Source organism: Oncorhynchus mykiss, chromosome 15, assembly GCF_057628025.1.
Source record: "Oncorhynchus mykiss isolate SJ-2025 chromosome 15, ASM5762802v1, whole genome shotgun sequence".
Classification (NCBI taxonomy): Eukaryota; Metazoa; Chordata; class Actinopteri; order Salmoniformes; family Salmonidae; genus Oncorhynchus; species Oncorhynchus mykiss.
Window position 1 is genome coordinate 52,271,634 of NC_143036.1, and position 15,152 is coordinate 52,286,785.

The following is a 15,152-nucleotide window of genomic DNA, read 5'->3' on the forward strand; positions in this document are numbered from 1 at the left end:
TCCAACCATGCTCCAGAGCAGGCCCCTGGTTTCATGCCTAGGACCATGTGCTTTAGGGGCCACAGACTCCTTTACACTTTTAAGACATCCACACAAAACAGGGGTTTGAACCTACAACTCTTTGGCCACAAGGCAGGGATTTAACCCCAGAGCCATATCTTTATACAAGTGGCAGGTTTAGACACGAATCTCAGCAGCTATTTCTGACTGAACACAATAGCCACACCTGTGCAGGAGACGGACTGCTGGAATCCCCAGCCCCAGGTCGTCCTCCCTTCCTCTCCCCTACAGGAGTCCCCCTTATCATCTCACATGTTCAAACATGACATCATGATGTCAGAATGTCTTTATTATCCAATGTGTGAAGTAAAACATTGTCATTTTAAAAAAGGTTTTTAAAAAATCAGTGCTGTTTCTTTTTTTTACATAATATACATTTTTCTAAATGGTTAATAAATAACAATACAAATCATTCATACATGCCACATATCGCCATCACAACAGCCTGGGTGAGTATAGTGAGCATAGGGCCATCCGTCTCAGAGGCCCGTCAGTCAGTCAGTCAGGGGTATAGCAAGATGTGTGTAGCAGTGGGGATTGGGGAAACATCTTCAATCCTAAAAACTGATCATCCAGACACTGTCCCGCCTTGATCCTGGTCATAACGTTGTATCAGAGGGGAAGTGACCCTGATCGCAGCTTTAGAGGGGAAGTGACGTGTGTGCTTGGGCCCAGTTCTTCAGGTTCAGGCCCAGTTGTGCAGGCCCAGGCCCCGGGACAGCATGATGGCCTCCAGGTCTCTGTCCTCCTGGCTCTCCTGCAGCCGCTGCTCCTCCAGCAGAGACACCAGAGCATCTCTCTGCTCCACCACCTCCAACATCTCCCCCAGGATTAGCTTCTCCTCAGCCAGCTCTGCCTCACCCTTCAGATGGTCTGAAAGAGAGGGAGAGAGGGAGTGAGAGAAGGCTGAAAACAGAGAATATATTACAAGCGTTATGGTACTGTATGACGTGTGTGTATTTCCTTGCATATGTATGAGTGTACTTACCATCCACGGCCATCCTCTCTCTGAGCTCCTGTTGAAGACGGCTCTGTCTATCCTCCAACTCCAGCTCCCGAGCGCTGAGGGAGAGACAGTTGCCATGGAGACCACATCAGTCCACAGGGTCGAGCACAAAGACACTGACGACTCAGATAATTGCATACTGCGCCCAGGCATACTACATACTGCCATTTCGTCATGAGCGCTCATACTAATCATACATTTGAGTCCAGTGGTGACATATGGGGTCAAAGGTCATATAGATACTCACAATATCATGAGTTCTGACTCATAGCGCATCAGACAGTTCTTCTGCTGGACCAGCTTGAACCACTGCTGCATCAGAGCTGGATCATCCTGCCTGCCCATGACTAAAGGAGAGAGAGGAAGATGGAAAGAGAGGGAGGGGTAGGGGGGGAAGATGGAAAGAGAGGGAGGGAGGGGTAGGGGGGAAAGAGAGAGCGAGGGAGGGGTAGGGGGAAAGAGAGCGAGGGAGGGGTAGGGGGGGGAAAGAGAGCGAGGGAGGGGTAGGGGGGAAAAAGAGGGAGGGAGGGGTAGGGGGGAGAGAGTGAGGGAGGGGTAGGTGGGAAAGAGAGAGGGAGGGAGGGGCAGGTGGGAAAGAGAGAGGGAGGGAGGGGTAGGTGGGAAAAGAGGGAGGGAGGGGTAGGGGGGGAAAAGATGGAGGGAGGGGTAGGGGTGGGAAGATGGAGGGAGGGGTAGGGGGGGAAAAGAGGGAGGGAGGGGTAGGGGGGAAAAGAGGGAGGGAGGGGTAGGGGGGAAAAGAGGGAGGGAGGGGTAGGGGGGGAAAAGAGGGAGGGAGGGGTAGGGGGGGAAGAGGGAGGGAGGGAGGGGTAGGGGGTAAATAAGGGAGGGGAAAAGAGGGAGGGAGGGAGGGAGGGGTGGGGGGAAAAGAGGGAGGGAGGGGTGGGGGTAAAAGAGGGAGGGAGGGGTGGGGGGTAAAAGAGGGAGGGAGGGGTGGGGGTAAAAGAGGGAGGGAGGGGTGGGGGTAAAAGAGGGAGGGAGGGGTGGGGGTAAAAGAGGGAGGGAGGGGTGGGGGTAAAAGAGGGAGGGAGGGGTGGGGGGAAAAGAGGGAGGGAGGGGTGGGGGGAAAAGAGGGAGGGAGGGGTGGGGGAAAAGAGGGAGGGAGGGGTGGGGGGAAAAGAGGGAGGGAGGGGTGGGGGGAAAAGAGGGAGGGAGGGGTGGGGGGAAAAGAGGGAGGGAGGGGTGGGGGAAAAGAGGGAGGGAGGGGTGGGGGGAAAAGAGGGAGGGAGGGGTGGGGGAAAAGAGGGAGGGAGGGGTGGGGGGAAAAGAGGGAGGGAGGGGTGGGGGGAAAAGAGGGAGGGAGGGGTGGGGGGAAAAGAGGGAGGGAGGGGTGGGGGGAAAAGAGGGAGGGAGGGGTGGGGGGAAAAGAGGGAGGGAGGGGTGGGGGGAAAAGAGGGAGGGAGGGGTGGGGGGAAAAGAGGGAGGGAGGGGTGGAAAGAGGGAGGGAGGGGTAGGGGGGGAAAGAGGGAGGGAGGGGTAGGGGGGAAAAGAGGGGGGTAGGGGGGGGAAGAGGGAGGGAGGGGTAGGGGAGAAAGAGAGGGAGGGAGGGGTAGGGGGAAAAGAGAGGGACGGAGGGAGGGGTAGGGGGAAAAGAGAGGGAGGGGTAGGGGGAGGGGGAAAAGAGAGGGAGGGGTAGGGGGGAGGGGGAAAAGAGAGGGAGGGGTAGGGGGAAGGAGAGGGAGGGAGGGGTAGGGGGAAGGAGAGGGAGGGAGGGAGGGGTAGGGGGAAGGAGAGGGGGGGAAGGAGAGGGAGGGAGGGGTAGGGGGAAGGAGAGGGAGGGAGGGGTAGGGGGAAGGAGAGGGAGGGAGGGGTAGGGGGAAGGAGAGGGAGGGAGGGGTAGGGGGAAGGAGAGGGAGGGGTAGGGGGAAAAGAGAGGGAGGGGTAGGGGGGAGGGGGAAAAGAGAGGGAGGGGTAGGGGGGAGAGAGAAAGAGTGTCAGGAACCATGGGTAAGATTGGAGGATAATTAATAGTTGGAGGGAATCACAGGAGGTGGGTGGCACCTTAATTGGGGAGGACGGGTTCGTGGTAATTACTGGAGCCGGATCAGTGGATTGGTATCAAATACGTCAAACGCATGGTTTCCAAGTGTTTGATGCCATTCCATCTGCTCTGTTCCAGCCATTATTATGAGCCGTTCTCCCCTCAGCAGATCCACTGGATGGAATGCAGCATAGTATGAGGTACATACCTCCCAGGTGCAAGTCCAGCTCTTCACTGTCATTCGACTCTCCCCAGTAGTCTAAAATAAGAACATACCAGGCAGATGACCACATGACCACACGTACACTGATCATATGCTCAGTCAAACTAACTAAGAGTAATATAGTTAAAACAAACCATCAAACAGGTCTGTAAATAGTGTGTTTACCTGCTTCCCCTCTCAAGGCCTTCTCCACAGCCACACCCCTCTCCTCCAGCTGCCTCTGCTTCTCCTCCACCTGCTCCAACTGCCTTTGGATCATCTGACAAGGCCCATTTCATACACTCAAGCCCTGCTTATACCTGATTCTTACATGCGTTATTTGTCCTGATCTTGTCCACATTCTGATTGGTGTAGAGGTGCTGACTAAGGGGGGAATAAACTGGAAGCTATAAAAACAAAGAGAGCCGCACACTCGATGTATAAACTCCCAGTAATTTATTGGGTAAACTGACTCTCAGAATGTGGACGGATATGAGAGATTTTAATGCCACGACTAGACATATTTCTGAACATGTGGGCACAATCCGAATGTGGACAAGATCAGGACAACATATGCATGTTAGCGCCACCTATAACATCAATGCGACTTCAAACAAACCATACGCACCGTCACACATACATGAGAAACCTACATCCTACCTGGGCTCTGTGCAGTCTCTTGAGTTGCTCCTGTTTGGCCTGTTTGCGCGCTGCCCTCTGTACCCTACGTGTTAACCTGGCATCTAGCTCCTCCTCCTCTGGGTCTCGGTCTCTGTGGAACATGGCCTCTGACACATCCAGGCTGGACGGGTCCTTCAGGTCCTTCATGTGCACCAGTACCCCCACCACCTCCGTAGGGCACGATGACTTCCGCTGTGTATCCATATGGGGGGAGCTGTCCAGCTCCCTCTCTTTCCCCACGTGCCTCTTTAGGAGAGCGAGAGAGAGAGAGAGAGCGTCAGCAGCCTACACACAGACACACACACACATAGCATGCGCGCACACAGACACACACACACACCATTAAGATTCGACCACAGCAGCTAATTCTGAGTATACACACTACTGGGGTTTAGGGACGATAAGGACACAGCACAGAACAGCTTGATGCAACCAATGGGAATGTTCACACTGCCTTAATGGGAATGTTCACACTGCCTTAATGGGAATGTTCACACTGCCTTAATGGAAATGTTCACACTGCCTTAATGGGAATGTTCACACTGCCTTAATGGGAATGTTCACACTGCCTTAATGGGAATGTTCACACTGCCTTAATGGGAATGTTCACACTGCCTTAATGGGAATGTTCACACTACCTTAATGGGAATGTTCACACTGCCTTAATGGGAATGTTCACACTACCTTAATGGGAATGTTCACACTACCTTAATGGGAATGTTCACACTACCTTAATGGGAATGTTCACACTACCTTAATGGGAATGTTCACACTGCCTTAATGGGAATGTTCACACTGCCTTAATGGGAATGTTCACACTGCCTTAATGGGAATGTTCACACTGCCTTAATGGTAATGTTCACACTGCCTTAATGGGAATGTTCACACTGCCTTAATGGGAATGTTCACACTGCTTTAATGGGAATGTTCACACTGCCTTAATGGGAATGTTCACACTGCCTTAATGGGAATGTTCACACTGCCTTAATGGGAATGTTCACACTGCCTTAATGGGAATGTTCACACTGCCTTAATGGGAATGTTCACACTGCCTTAATGGGAATGTTCACACTGCCTTAATGGGAATGTTCACACTGCCTTAATGGGAATGTTCACACTGCCTTAATGGTAATGTTCACACTGCCTTAATGGGAATGTTCACACTACCTTAATGGGAATGTTCACACTACCTTAATGGGAATGTTCACACTACCTTAATGGGAATGTTCACACTACCTTAATGGCATACGCCCTCTTAAAGGCCAGGGCATGAGGCACATATGCAGACTTGGAAAGATGAAGACCAAAAAACAAATCAAAATAGGGCACACAATATATAGTATGTCTAGATCACACAAAACATACTCTAAATCGGAATGGGAGAAGTGTAACCTCGCTCAGCAACTCTGCTGTAACTATCTTTAACTAGACTAGGACACAACAGCCCGCATCGTACTGTCGCAAAGTAGTATACCTCCCCTTCCTCATTCTCCTCTTCCTCCTCAATGGTTTCCTTCTGAAGGTCTGACGCTAGGTCAAACAGCTCCAGACGAAGCTGAAAACATTCATCCATTAAGAGATTTACCTGATCCTCTGAAGACAGGAGATGATATGGTAGCCAACAAAGACCAGATATCCCCTAACACATATGACAACAGCCTCCTATAGTGTGAATGAATTTCCTCCAAACAATGACCGTAAAGATGGCTGGCATCCACAGAGCTGATCAGAGGTCTGTAGTGACATCACTGACTCTCACAGTCAGAGCTGTAGTGTAATGTCAGCCTGCCGCTCTGAGATCAGTGGTAGTGTTAGTAGTGATGTTCTTACGTTGGCCTTGGGGTTCATGGAGCATCTCTCCATCACAACAGAGCAGGTGATGTCTGACTCCTCTGGCTCCGACCAGCTCTGGCGCTCCCTGAACTTCACACCTGCACAAACACAGAGGTTCACCTTAGGAATTCACTATACCAGATCACCAGTGTGTGTGTGTGTGTGTTTGTGTGTGTGTGTGTTACCTCGTCTCTCTGCAGAAGTTTTCCTCCTGCCCTGCTCTTTGGGGGCTGGCGCTGTTGTTGAATTGGGAAGGGAAGTCCTGCCCTTCTTCTTCCTGTCCCTCTTATAGCCAGAGATGACAGCTCTCCACAGGCCCAGGGGTCCACCCTCTCCTATGCCCGCTTCAGACACACTCTGGCTGGGGGGCTGGTTGTCCCTGCGGCACTTACGTGAAGGGAAGATGAAGCCCCCCTGGAGAAGGAGGGGAGGCAGGCTCTCTGTGAGTCTGCGGGGGTCCAGACCTCCTCTGCTCTTCCCTGGGAGAGGCTCCCTTCCTAGGGTGATTTTCATGTCCTCCCAGCCCACCCCCATGGCTGCTCTCTCTATCTCCCTCCTCCTCTCCATCTCCCTCTTCCTCCCGATTTCTCTCTCGTCTCTGGGCACTGCCTTAAGGGGCTTCAGGGGGGACAAGGGGGAGCTGATGTCCTCTAAGGGGTCTATTACTTCACCCTTACACAGCTGCTCCCCAAGAGACCCAGCTCCAACAGACCCCCCCGCGGCAGGCCCGCTTCCGCCACCCATGTCCCACGGATTCAGTTTCTTGCCCCCGACCCCCCGCACAACAGCCGACGCCATGATAGGTGCGGGGACAAATCGAGGGGCAGGGCGAGGGGCGGGGCTCTGCAGTGACTCCGCCTCCACATCAGGGTGGGGCAGGCTATCCCAGCATGCCCTGTGCTGGGCGGGGGGAAGGATGCAGGGAGGGGTGAGAGGGTCCGAGGTAGAGGTGGTGGAGCTCCCGCCCACACCGATCCCCGAACTACTGCTGGGGTCACGCACCCTCTCCCCTCTCTCCCTCTCCTCTTGCTCTTTTCTCTCCTTCCTCTCTTTCTCTTTCCCATCTTCCTCTCCCACTTCCGGACCGGGGAAGCAGCCCAATGTGGTGGAGGAGTTAGGGGAGGAGTAGGTAAAGACAGAGGAGTCTGGAATTGAGACAGAGGACATTGATGTGGGTGCATGTGACGTTAAGGGGGTGAATGGTGTTGAGGCAGTGGCTGGAGTGGAGAAGGTGATATTGGGTACACTGGTGGGTCTGTGTGGACCGTGTGTATCGGGTGCTGTCGAGTCAGGCGTGAGTGTGTCTGGAGAGTGTGTGTTTTGAGAGTGTGCGCTCTGCTGCCACTCGTCCAACGAGGCTACCTCCTGAGCAGTGAGGGGGGATGATCCTTCCTCTGAGAGAGAGAGAGAGAGAGAGAGAGAGAGAGAGAGAGAGAGAGAGAGAGAGAGAGAGAGAGGGGGAAAAAAAGAGAGGGATGAGGAGAGTAAGGGAGACAGAAGGGAGAGAGAGAGTAAAGGAGAGGAAGTAAAGAGAAAGTCAGAATCTCTACAGAGACTCTAGATAGCAACCCCCTGTGTCTTACAGGAAATGTTGCTTGTGAGCCACAGTTGGTATTGAGCTAGAGTAGGTTTTAGGTATTTTTGCCATTGGTTGGCAACACTGTAGACTTGATGAGGCAAATTATTGCATTCGTTTTCCACCTGGGAGGGCCCCTGTCGGCCGGCCTTTAGCCGGTGTTCAGACGGACGATTCCTCCTGCCCCATGTGGAATTGCCTCTATCGGGGGAGCCCCTGTCGGAGCCGGTTATCCCCGTTTTAATGACAAGCTCCAGCCGTGCCCCGTCCGTGCGAGACCCAGCCGACCAGCCTGACCCAGTGGCCCTACATTGGTGTTCCGGTGCGGGGAGTGAAGTACCCAGGCAGCGATGCCTTTGGTGATGTTCACCCATGCTGTACCGGCGCCAGAGACACGTATTCTCAAACACTGTCTTTAATAAGTACCAAACCCGGCTGACCCAGTGGTCGCTGCTGGCCGGGTCTGGTGCACAAAACCACAAATATCTCGGAAATGAAACCAGATAGAGACATCCCGTCCCTTTCGGTCCGACCCAGTGCCCCTACACTGGGAGTGGCTCACCCAGGCAGCGACCCAGTGGCCGGTTCTGGTATACAGAACCAAATATCACCTGTGTAAGTCCATGGGGTGCAATAGGTGAGGAAGTTACTGTAATTTCTGCCCGCTAGTGTGTCATTATTCTCAATGACACAACAAAACATGCTAAATGGTTAGTAACAAAACAATTACCATAATAAAAAGGATAAACATGTTTTGTTAGCTTTCTCTCCTGTGGCGGTGCTATCTGTCTCCTCCACCTCTTCTAGAGGGAGGAGCCACAGACCTGAGTGACGCTCCCTCTCCCACGGAGAGTACTCCCCTTCTACCAGCAGGGGGAGACACACCAGATAGAGAGACGGACAGGGAGGGAGGACACATACACAGACACAGAGAGAAAGAGGGTTGAGAGACCAGAATAGAGAACAAAAGAGAGGAAAGGAAACTAGTCTAGAAATAAATCTTTCTGACTGACAGCATATAGAGACGCACACACAGGAAAACAGAGAAAAAGGCACGATTACCATCACTAGATAACTCCTCCTCCTCCTCATCAACCTCTCCTTCCTCCTCTCCTTCTTCTGTCTCTTCTTCGTCGTCTCCTCTCTCTCCTCGGAGGCGTGCGTGTAGTTCCATGGCCTTCCTCCAGGAGTCTCTAGCCAGGTCATTGGTTTGAGCCCGCTGCCTCTCCCCCTCCTCCTCCGTCTCTGATTCCGAACTATGAGGAGAGAGGAAGGCAATTAGTGTGTGTGTGTTCGTGTGTGTAAGTGTGTGTGCAAGAGAAAAGGGGGGAGAAAGAGGGAAAGAGAAAGAGAGGGAGAGACAGCGAGAGAGAAAGAGGGGGAGGGAAAGAGACGGAGAGGGAGAGATAGCGGGAGAGACAGAGGGAGAGATAGCGAGAGAGAAAGAGGGGGAGAGAAAGAGGACACGCTAGATAGAAATAAAGATACATTTTTGTTTTTGTAATGCTGACCTGGAGCCCTCGTTGCTCTTGTCCCACAACGGGCTGCGCTTGTGATTGGCCTTCTTCTCCTCTGTCACCAGCAGACTGAGGTTGTAATTGGCCAGCGTCTCCTCTGGCACCTCCTCCGGCTCATCTGTTAGCTGTTCAGTCTCCAGGCTCCCCAGGCTCACATGGTAGTTCTCCAGCTCTATACGTTCTGGCGTGCCGTGCACGCGCTTAGCCAAGCCACACTCCTCCTCAATCAGAGACGCCACTGAGACACACACACCAGCCACACACACACATACATACACTTAGCCAAAGTCAAACTCAGGACATTCTTTACACACTCAGTGGCGTCACTAAGACACACATTCTGTGCACAAACACACACACACGTCACACGCATTACGACTGAAAACACACACATGACACAGATACATGAACCTCTTGGCTTACCTGAGGACTTGCGATCTGCTGTCACCACAGTCACTGAGGAGCGAGGGTTAGTGGACAGAGCAGCTTGGGACTCCTGGAAGGAGGGATCAAAGAAAGAAAAAAATGAGCATTTTACCAAACATTTTACCAAACATTTTCCCAAGGACCAGTGTATTGATCTACAGAAAACCTCATACATACGTGATGTGTTCTCCTCAAAACAATATAATATACAGAGAGAGAGAGCTCGTCATTAACTGAAACCTTAATTGCTATGTCTATACAAATATCAGGAGTTAAAACCCCAGATCAGCCAAGAGCTTCTATTTCGCCAGAGTACGAGGTGAAAGGCAGAAGTCCTTACCAGGAGGGTCCGCTGAGAGGGGGTCCGTTCGTAGGGGGTTGGGGGCTGATCGGAGGTCGTGGGGGCTGCCCTCTTCCTCTGGATCGGCCCAACCAGACGGACGTCATAGTGCGGCTTACAGTAAAACTTCCCTACACACAGAACCGATGAGTTAGAACACGAGACACCGAACCGCCCGACACACAGCAGCAGTTTAAGGACCTCGCTACAGAAATCTGCATCTTACAGAAGAACTTTAAGCAAAAAACAAAATGTTATCTAACTACAGTAGAAGTACAGAGAAAATAAATACATATTGTACAGGTCTCCTCCTCAGCTAAATCTCATTCACATTTCCACACAAAGAAAACAGTGTCCCTCGACACTTGAGGAACAGCTACATCTCTCAGCCTCCCGGGAAAAGAACGGGGAGAATGAAATAGAGTTGTGTCTTACAGTGGGACTCCTCCATAGAAAACAGCGCCGGTCGACAGACCGACAGGAAGACACACTCGATCTGGTCCCTACACTGACGGACCACTTCATATATAGTCTACCCTACACACACTTCTCTCCCGCCTCACACTCAAACGGCTATCATGTGACACCTCATCCCTGATTGGTTGAAGGGTTTGAATTAAACTTAGAAATCAACTCCTGACATGACAGACATCTTTTGTATCTGCCCCCCCCCCAACCATTTACAAACACACAGCACATCTCTAAGAAGTACAATACACACACACACACACACACACAGTTACGCAAGCAAGCAGGCATGCACACACACACCATAGCTTTTTGTGGGCCCTAAGTGAGATTTGGTTGGGGGGCCACCCCTACCTCGTGGGCAAAACATTTTGGTGGCCCTCCTATTCACGGCCAAAATAAACATTTAAGTTTTACATTTAATTTCCTGCAGTTCTACATATTTTGCCATGGGGCCAAAAGAAAATTGTGCAATTTTTACAGCAAATTTCCTGCAATTCTACCCAATTAGGGGGCCCCGTAATTGGGGCCCCCTAATCTAAAGAAATGTTAGCTGACATGGCTAATTTAGTGACTGTCAGTGACTGACAATAAGAAGAGAACAACTGCTAATGTACAACCACATTTGTTTCTTGCACCTTGTGTATTCTACAGTAATCAAAGATAAACAACCACGCAGTCGGTCCAGGGAGCCCCAGGCCCCAACGGTGCAGTAAGCAACACACTGAGTTTGTGTTCATCATGTGTTAACTGAGTTGGTCTCTGGTCTGCTGATAACCTGGAAGCTTTACAAAGTGATCATGCGGTGTAACATCAACCCAGCCCAGTGCAGATTGGAGAAATCTGTATAAAAACAGCGTGATTGAGTGTCACTAACCCTCATTAACTGCAGGTCAGAGCTGCATTCAAGATAACACAAGTTGTGGTAGAGCATATAAAAAGTTGTAGCAGTGTTTCGATGCCAAGGCCATGCTGGTCGTGGTATTTTCAGTGTGTGTGTGTGTGTGGTAGGGCAGCCCTTGTCATTCATCGGAGTTACCCATTTTTACCATTACTCTCCAACTCCATGGAGTTCAGTGACACCCTCTCCCTGCCCTCTCCCCTTTCCCCATCCTTAGACCTGGTCTCACTCTCCTCCCTCCTCAGGGGCTCACCGTTAGGTCGGTCGTAGGCGTAGGAGGCCAGGCGGATGGTGGAGCTGCAGTGGTCACACTGGAAGCAGCTCCGGTGGAAGAACAGTCCCTCAACACTGAGTCTCTCCATCACATACACCCGCTTACTGCAGAAGAAACACACATCACTGGCCCCTCCTGACCCTGCCAACACAGAGCGAACGGCAGCCTGAGAGAGAGAGATGGGGGGGAGAATGAGCTGTAATAAATGGACTGTAATAACTAGCCTACAGCTAGACCCCAATGCGCATCCAATCCATCCAACAAGTAGGCCTATAGTTGACTCTTTCGGTTAGAAGCATTCGATTTTGCAATGGTATAGGACTACATTATTTGGGATTTGTGTGCCCATGAAAACTGTTTTCACGGCAAAACATAATGAAATGTTATGTAGCCATAGTTACACACACAGTGCATTTCCTCAGATCTCCAAGATCCATGATTTGTACAGGGTTGAAGATCACCGTTCTAATTCAAATGTTAACTGCTTAATAATGACAAATAACACGGTCATTAATGTAAGGAAATAAAGGTCGTGTTTCGTGTCACACGATCTGTGAGGACTCAAAGCATTAATAACTCATGAATTATGGACACCTCAAAACATATTTTGATTCAACTCATGTAATTATATTGAATGTAGGCTACCTATTCTGAGTGTGTTCATGTGTTTAAAATTGCCATGGCTGAGAGGGTAGGCTACCGGGTAGTAGAGTAGGCTTAGTGGAGGGTAAACGCAAGTAAACGTTGTTAACCCACCTTAAAAAAGAATGCATTGAAAGTACAGGGTGCGTTTCTTTTTCCACCACGACTGGTGTTTTGCCGAAAATCTCCCCTCACAGAATCACCCCCCCTTCGCGTGAACACGCACACACTAAATTCTTTATTGCTGTGAGTTGCTTGTTAGTTGAGATTTCTGCTGTCAGTTTATCCGTTGTCAGTTTATCCTACATTTCACTGATTTTAGTAGCAGAATTTAGGCTGCGTTTCCTTAGATGTTTTATCGCCGGGGAGGCACTAGTAATGTCTGCAGTTTTCGGTTTGGCTATTTGTTTCAAGTGTATCAGTCTATAAATAAATATCTTTGCCAAAATTCGACATCTCTCCCATGTCGTATTCGACTAGTAGTTGTTCTGAAATGTTTATTGCTTGCCTACATTTTACTCCATCCTCTATGTTTAATTTAACACGCATAATTTCGTGAAGTTTGTACTTTCTATAGAACAATCATCCCCCTTCTAAATTCCTTAATTTTGTTGCTAGAGTCAAATACTTTCTGTGGCACACATCAGAGTCAAATACTTTATTTTTAGCTCGGGGATTCGATCTTGCAACCTTTCAGTTACTAGTCCAACGCTCTAACCACTAGGCTACGCTGCCGCTGATCATTGACAGCTGCCTTGAAGGACACAAATAGAAAATGCGTTCTGCTACTAACATCAGTTAAATGTATGCTAAACTGACAACGTAGTGAAGAGCAGAAATCTCAACTAGCGAGCATGTCACAGCAATGAAGAATGGAGTGTGTGCGCATTCACGCGAAGGGTGGGGGGGATTCTCAGGGGGGTGGGGGACTATATATTGTGGAATGATGACATAGTATGAATAAATTCATCAAAATAACGTTTTTTAATTAAAACATGTCAATCATAATATGAATATGTACGTAACCCGTTGTATAAAAGTGACAATGCCCTCGAAGCCGGTGTTTGGAGGATAATATTGACACGGTTTGCCGGTAACAACACACGTCGAAAAAGCTGACCACGACTCCATTTTGTTGATCCCTGCCTACAGACAGAAACTAAAACAAGAGGCTCCCACGCTGAGGTCTGTCCAACGCTGGTCCGACCAAGCTGACTCCACACTCCAAGACTGCTTCCATCACGTGGACTGGGAGATGTTTCGTATTGCGTCAGATAACAACATTGACGAATACGCTGATTCGGTGTGCGAGTTCATTAGAACGTGCGTTGAAGATGTCGTTCCCATAGCAACGATTAAAACATTCCCTAACCAGAAACCGTGGATTGATGGCAGCATTCGTGTGAAACTGAAAGCGCGAACCACTGCTTTTAATCAGGGCAAGGTGTCTGGTAACATGACCGAATACAAGGCTATCAAACAAGCTAAGCGCCAGTACAGAGACAAAGTAGAATCTCAATTCAACGGCTCAGACACAAGAGGCATGTGGCAGGGTCTACAGTCAATCACGGACTACAGGAAGAAACCCAGCCCAGTCACGGACCAGGATGTCTTGCTCCCAGGCAGACTAAATAACTTTTTTGCCCGCTTTGAGGACAATACAGTGCCACTGACACGGCCTGCAACGAAAACATGCGGTCTCTCCTTCACTGCAGCCGAGGTGAGTAAGACATTTAAACGTGTTAACCCTCGCAAGGCTGCAGGCCCAGATGGCATCCCCAGCCGCGCCCTCAGAGCATGCGCAGACCAGCTGGCCGGTGTGTTTACGGACATATTCAATCAATCCCTATACCAGTCTGCTGTTCCCACATGCTTCAAGAGGGCCACCATTGTTCCTGTTCCCAAGAAAGCTAAGGTAACTGAGCTAAATGACTACCGCCCCGTAGCACTCACATCCGTCATCATGAAGTGCTTTGAGAGACTAGTCAAGGACCATATCACCTCCACCCTACCTGACACCCTAGACCCACTCCAATTTGCTTACCGCCCAAATAGGTCCACGGACGATGCAATCTCAACCACACTGCACACTGCCCTAACCCATCTGGACAAGAGGAATACCTATGTGAGAATGCTGTTCATCGACTACAGCTCGGCATTCAACACCATAGTACCCTCCAAGCTCGTCATCAAGCTCGAGACCCTGGGTCTCGACCCCGCCCTGTGCAACTGGGTACTGGACTTCCTGACGGGCCGCCCCCAGGTGGTGAGGGTAGGCAACAACATCTCCTCCCCGCTGATCCTCAACACTGGGGCCCCACAAGGTTGCGTTCTGAGCCCTCTCCTGTATTCCCTGTTCACCCACGACTGCGTGGCCACGCACGCCTCCAACTCAATCATCAAGTTTGCGGACGACACAACAGTGGTAGGCTTGATTACCAACAACGATGAGACGGCCTACAGGGAGGAGGTGAGGGCCCTCGGAGTGTGGTGTCAGGAAAACAACCTCACACTCAACGTCAACAAAACTAAGGAGATGATTGTGGACTTCAGGAAACAGCAGAGGGAACACCCCCCTATCCACATCGATGGAACAGTAGTGGAGAGGGTAGCAAGTTTTAAGTTCCTCGGCATACACATCACAGACAAACTGAATTGGTCCACTCACACAGACAGCATCGTGAAGAAGGCGCAGCAGCGCCTCTTCAACCTCAGGAGGCTGAAGAAATTCGGCTTGTCACCAAAAGCACTCACAAACTTCTACAGATGCACAATCGAGAGCATCCTGGCGGGCTGTATCACCGCCTGGTATGGCAACTGCACCGCCCTCAACCATAAGGCTCTCTAGAGGGTAGTGAGGTCTGCACAACGCATCACCGGGGGCAAACTACCTGCCCTCCAGGACACCTACACCACCCGATGTCACAGGAAGGCCATAAAGATCATCAAGGACATCAACCACCCGAGCCACTGCCTGTTCACCCCGCTATCATCCAGAAGGCGAGGTCAGTACAGGTGCATCAAAGCTGGGACCGAGAGACTGAAAAACAGCTTCTATCTCAAGGCCATCAGACTGTTAAACAGCCACCACTAACACTGAGTGGCTGCTGCCAACACACTGACACTGACTCAACTCCAGCCACTTTAATAATGGGAATTGATGGGAAATGATGTAAATATATCACTAGCCACTTTAAACAATGCTACCTTATATAAATGTTACTTAC

The 15,152-nt window shown here is 50.6% G+C and overlaps 1 protein-coding gene across 4 annotated transcripts in view; it reads right to left on the reverse strand.

Annotated features, from left to right (window-relative positions):
• Nucleotides 1-331: 331 nt before the first annotated feature.
• LOC110490203 (protein-methionine sulfoxide oxidase mical3b) overlaps nucleotides 332-15,152 on the reverse strand; it is a 29,123-nt gene continuing 14,302 nt past the window's right edge. For 2 of the 4 annotated variants that reach the window (XM_090200292.1, XM_036944481.2), the window contains 13 exons: nucleotides 11,263-11,449; nucleotides 9,641-9,771; nucleotides 9,298-9,370; nucleotides 8,869-9,112; nucleotides 8,420-8,613; nucleotides 5,967-7,175; nucleotides 5,779-5,879; nucleotides 3,928-4,194; nucleotides 3,454-3,547; nucleotides 3,274-3,324; nucleotides 1,314-1,413; nucleotides 1,049-1,122; nucleotides 332-933 (listed from right to left, as the gene is read on the reverse strand). In XM_090200292.1, coding sequence (XP_090056418.1) covers nucleotides 746-933; nucleotides 1,049-1,122; nucleotides 1,314-1,413; nucleotides 3,274-3,324; nucleotides 3,454-3,547; nucleotides 3,928-4,194; nucleotides 5,779-5,879; nucleotides 5,967-7,175; nucleotides 8,420-8,613; nucleotides 8,869-9,112; nucleotides 9,298-9,370; nucleotides 9,641-9,771; nucleotides 11,263-11,449 — 2,913 coding nt within the window. In that variant the 3' untranslated portion in view covers nucleotides 332-745. Of the gene's footprint in view, nucleotides 934-1,048; nucleotides 1,123-1,313; nucleotides 1,414-3,273; nucleotides 3,325-3,453; nucleotides 3,548-3,927; nucleotides 4,195-5,184; nucleotides 5,504-5,778; nucleotides 5,880-5,966; nucleotides 7,176-8,139; nucleotides 8,221-8,419; nucleotides 8,614-8,868; nucleotides 9,113-9,297; nucleotides 9,371-9,640; nucleotides 9,772-11,262; nucleotides 11,450-15,152 lie in introns of those variants that run through there. The other 2 variants (XM_090200294.1, XM_090200293.1) reach the window with 2 other exon arrangements.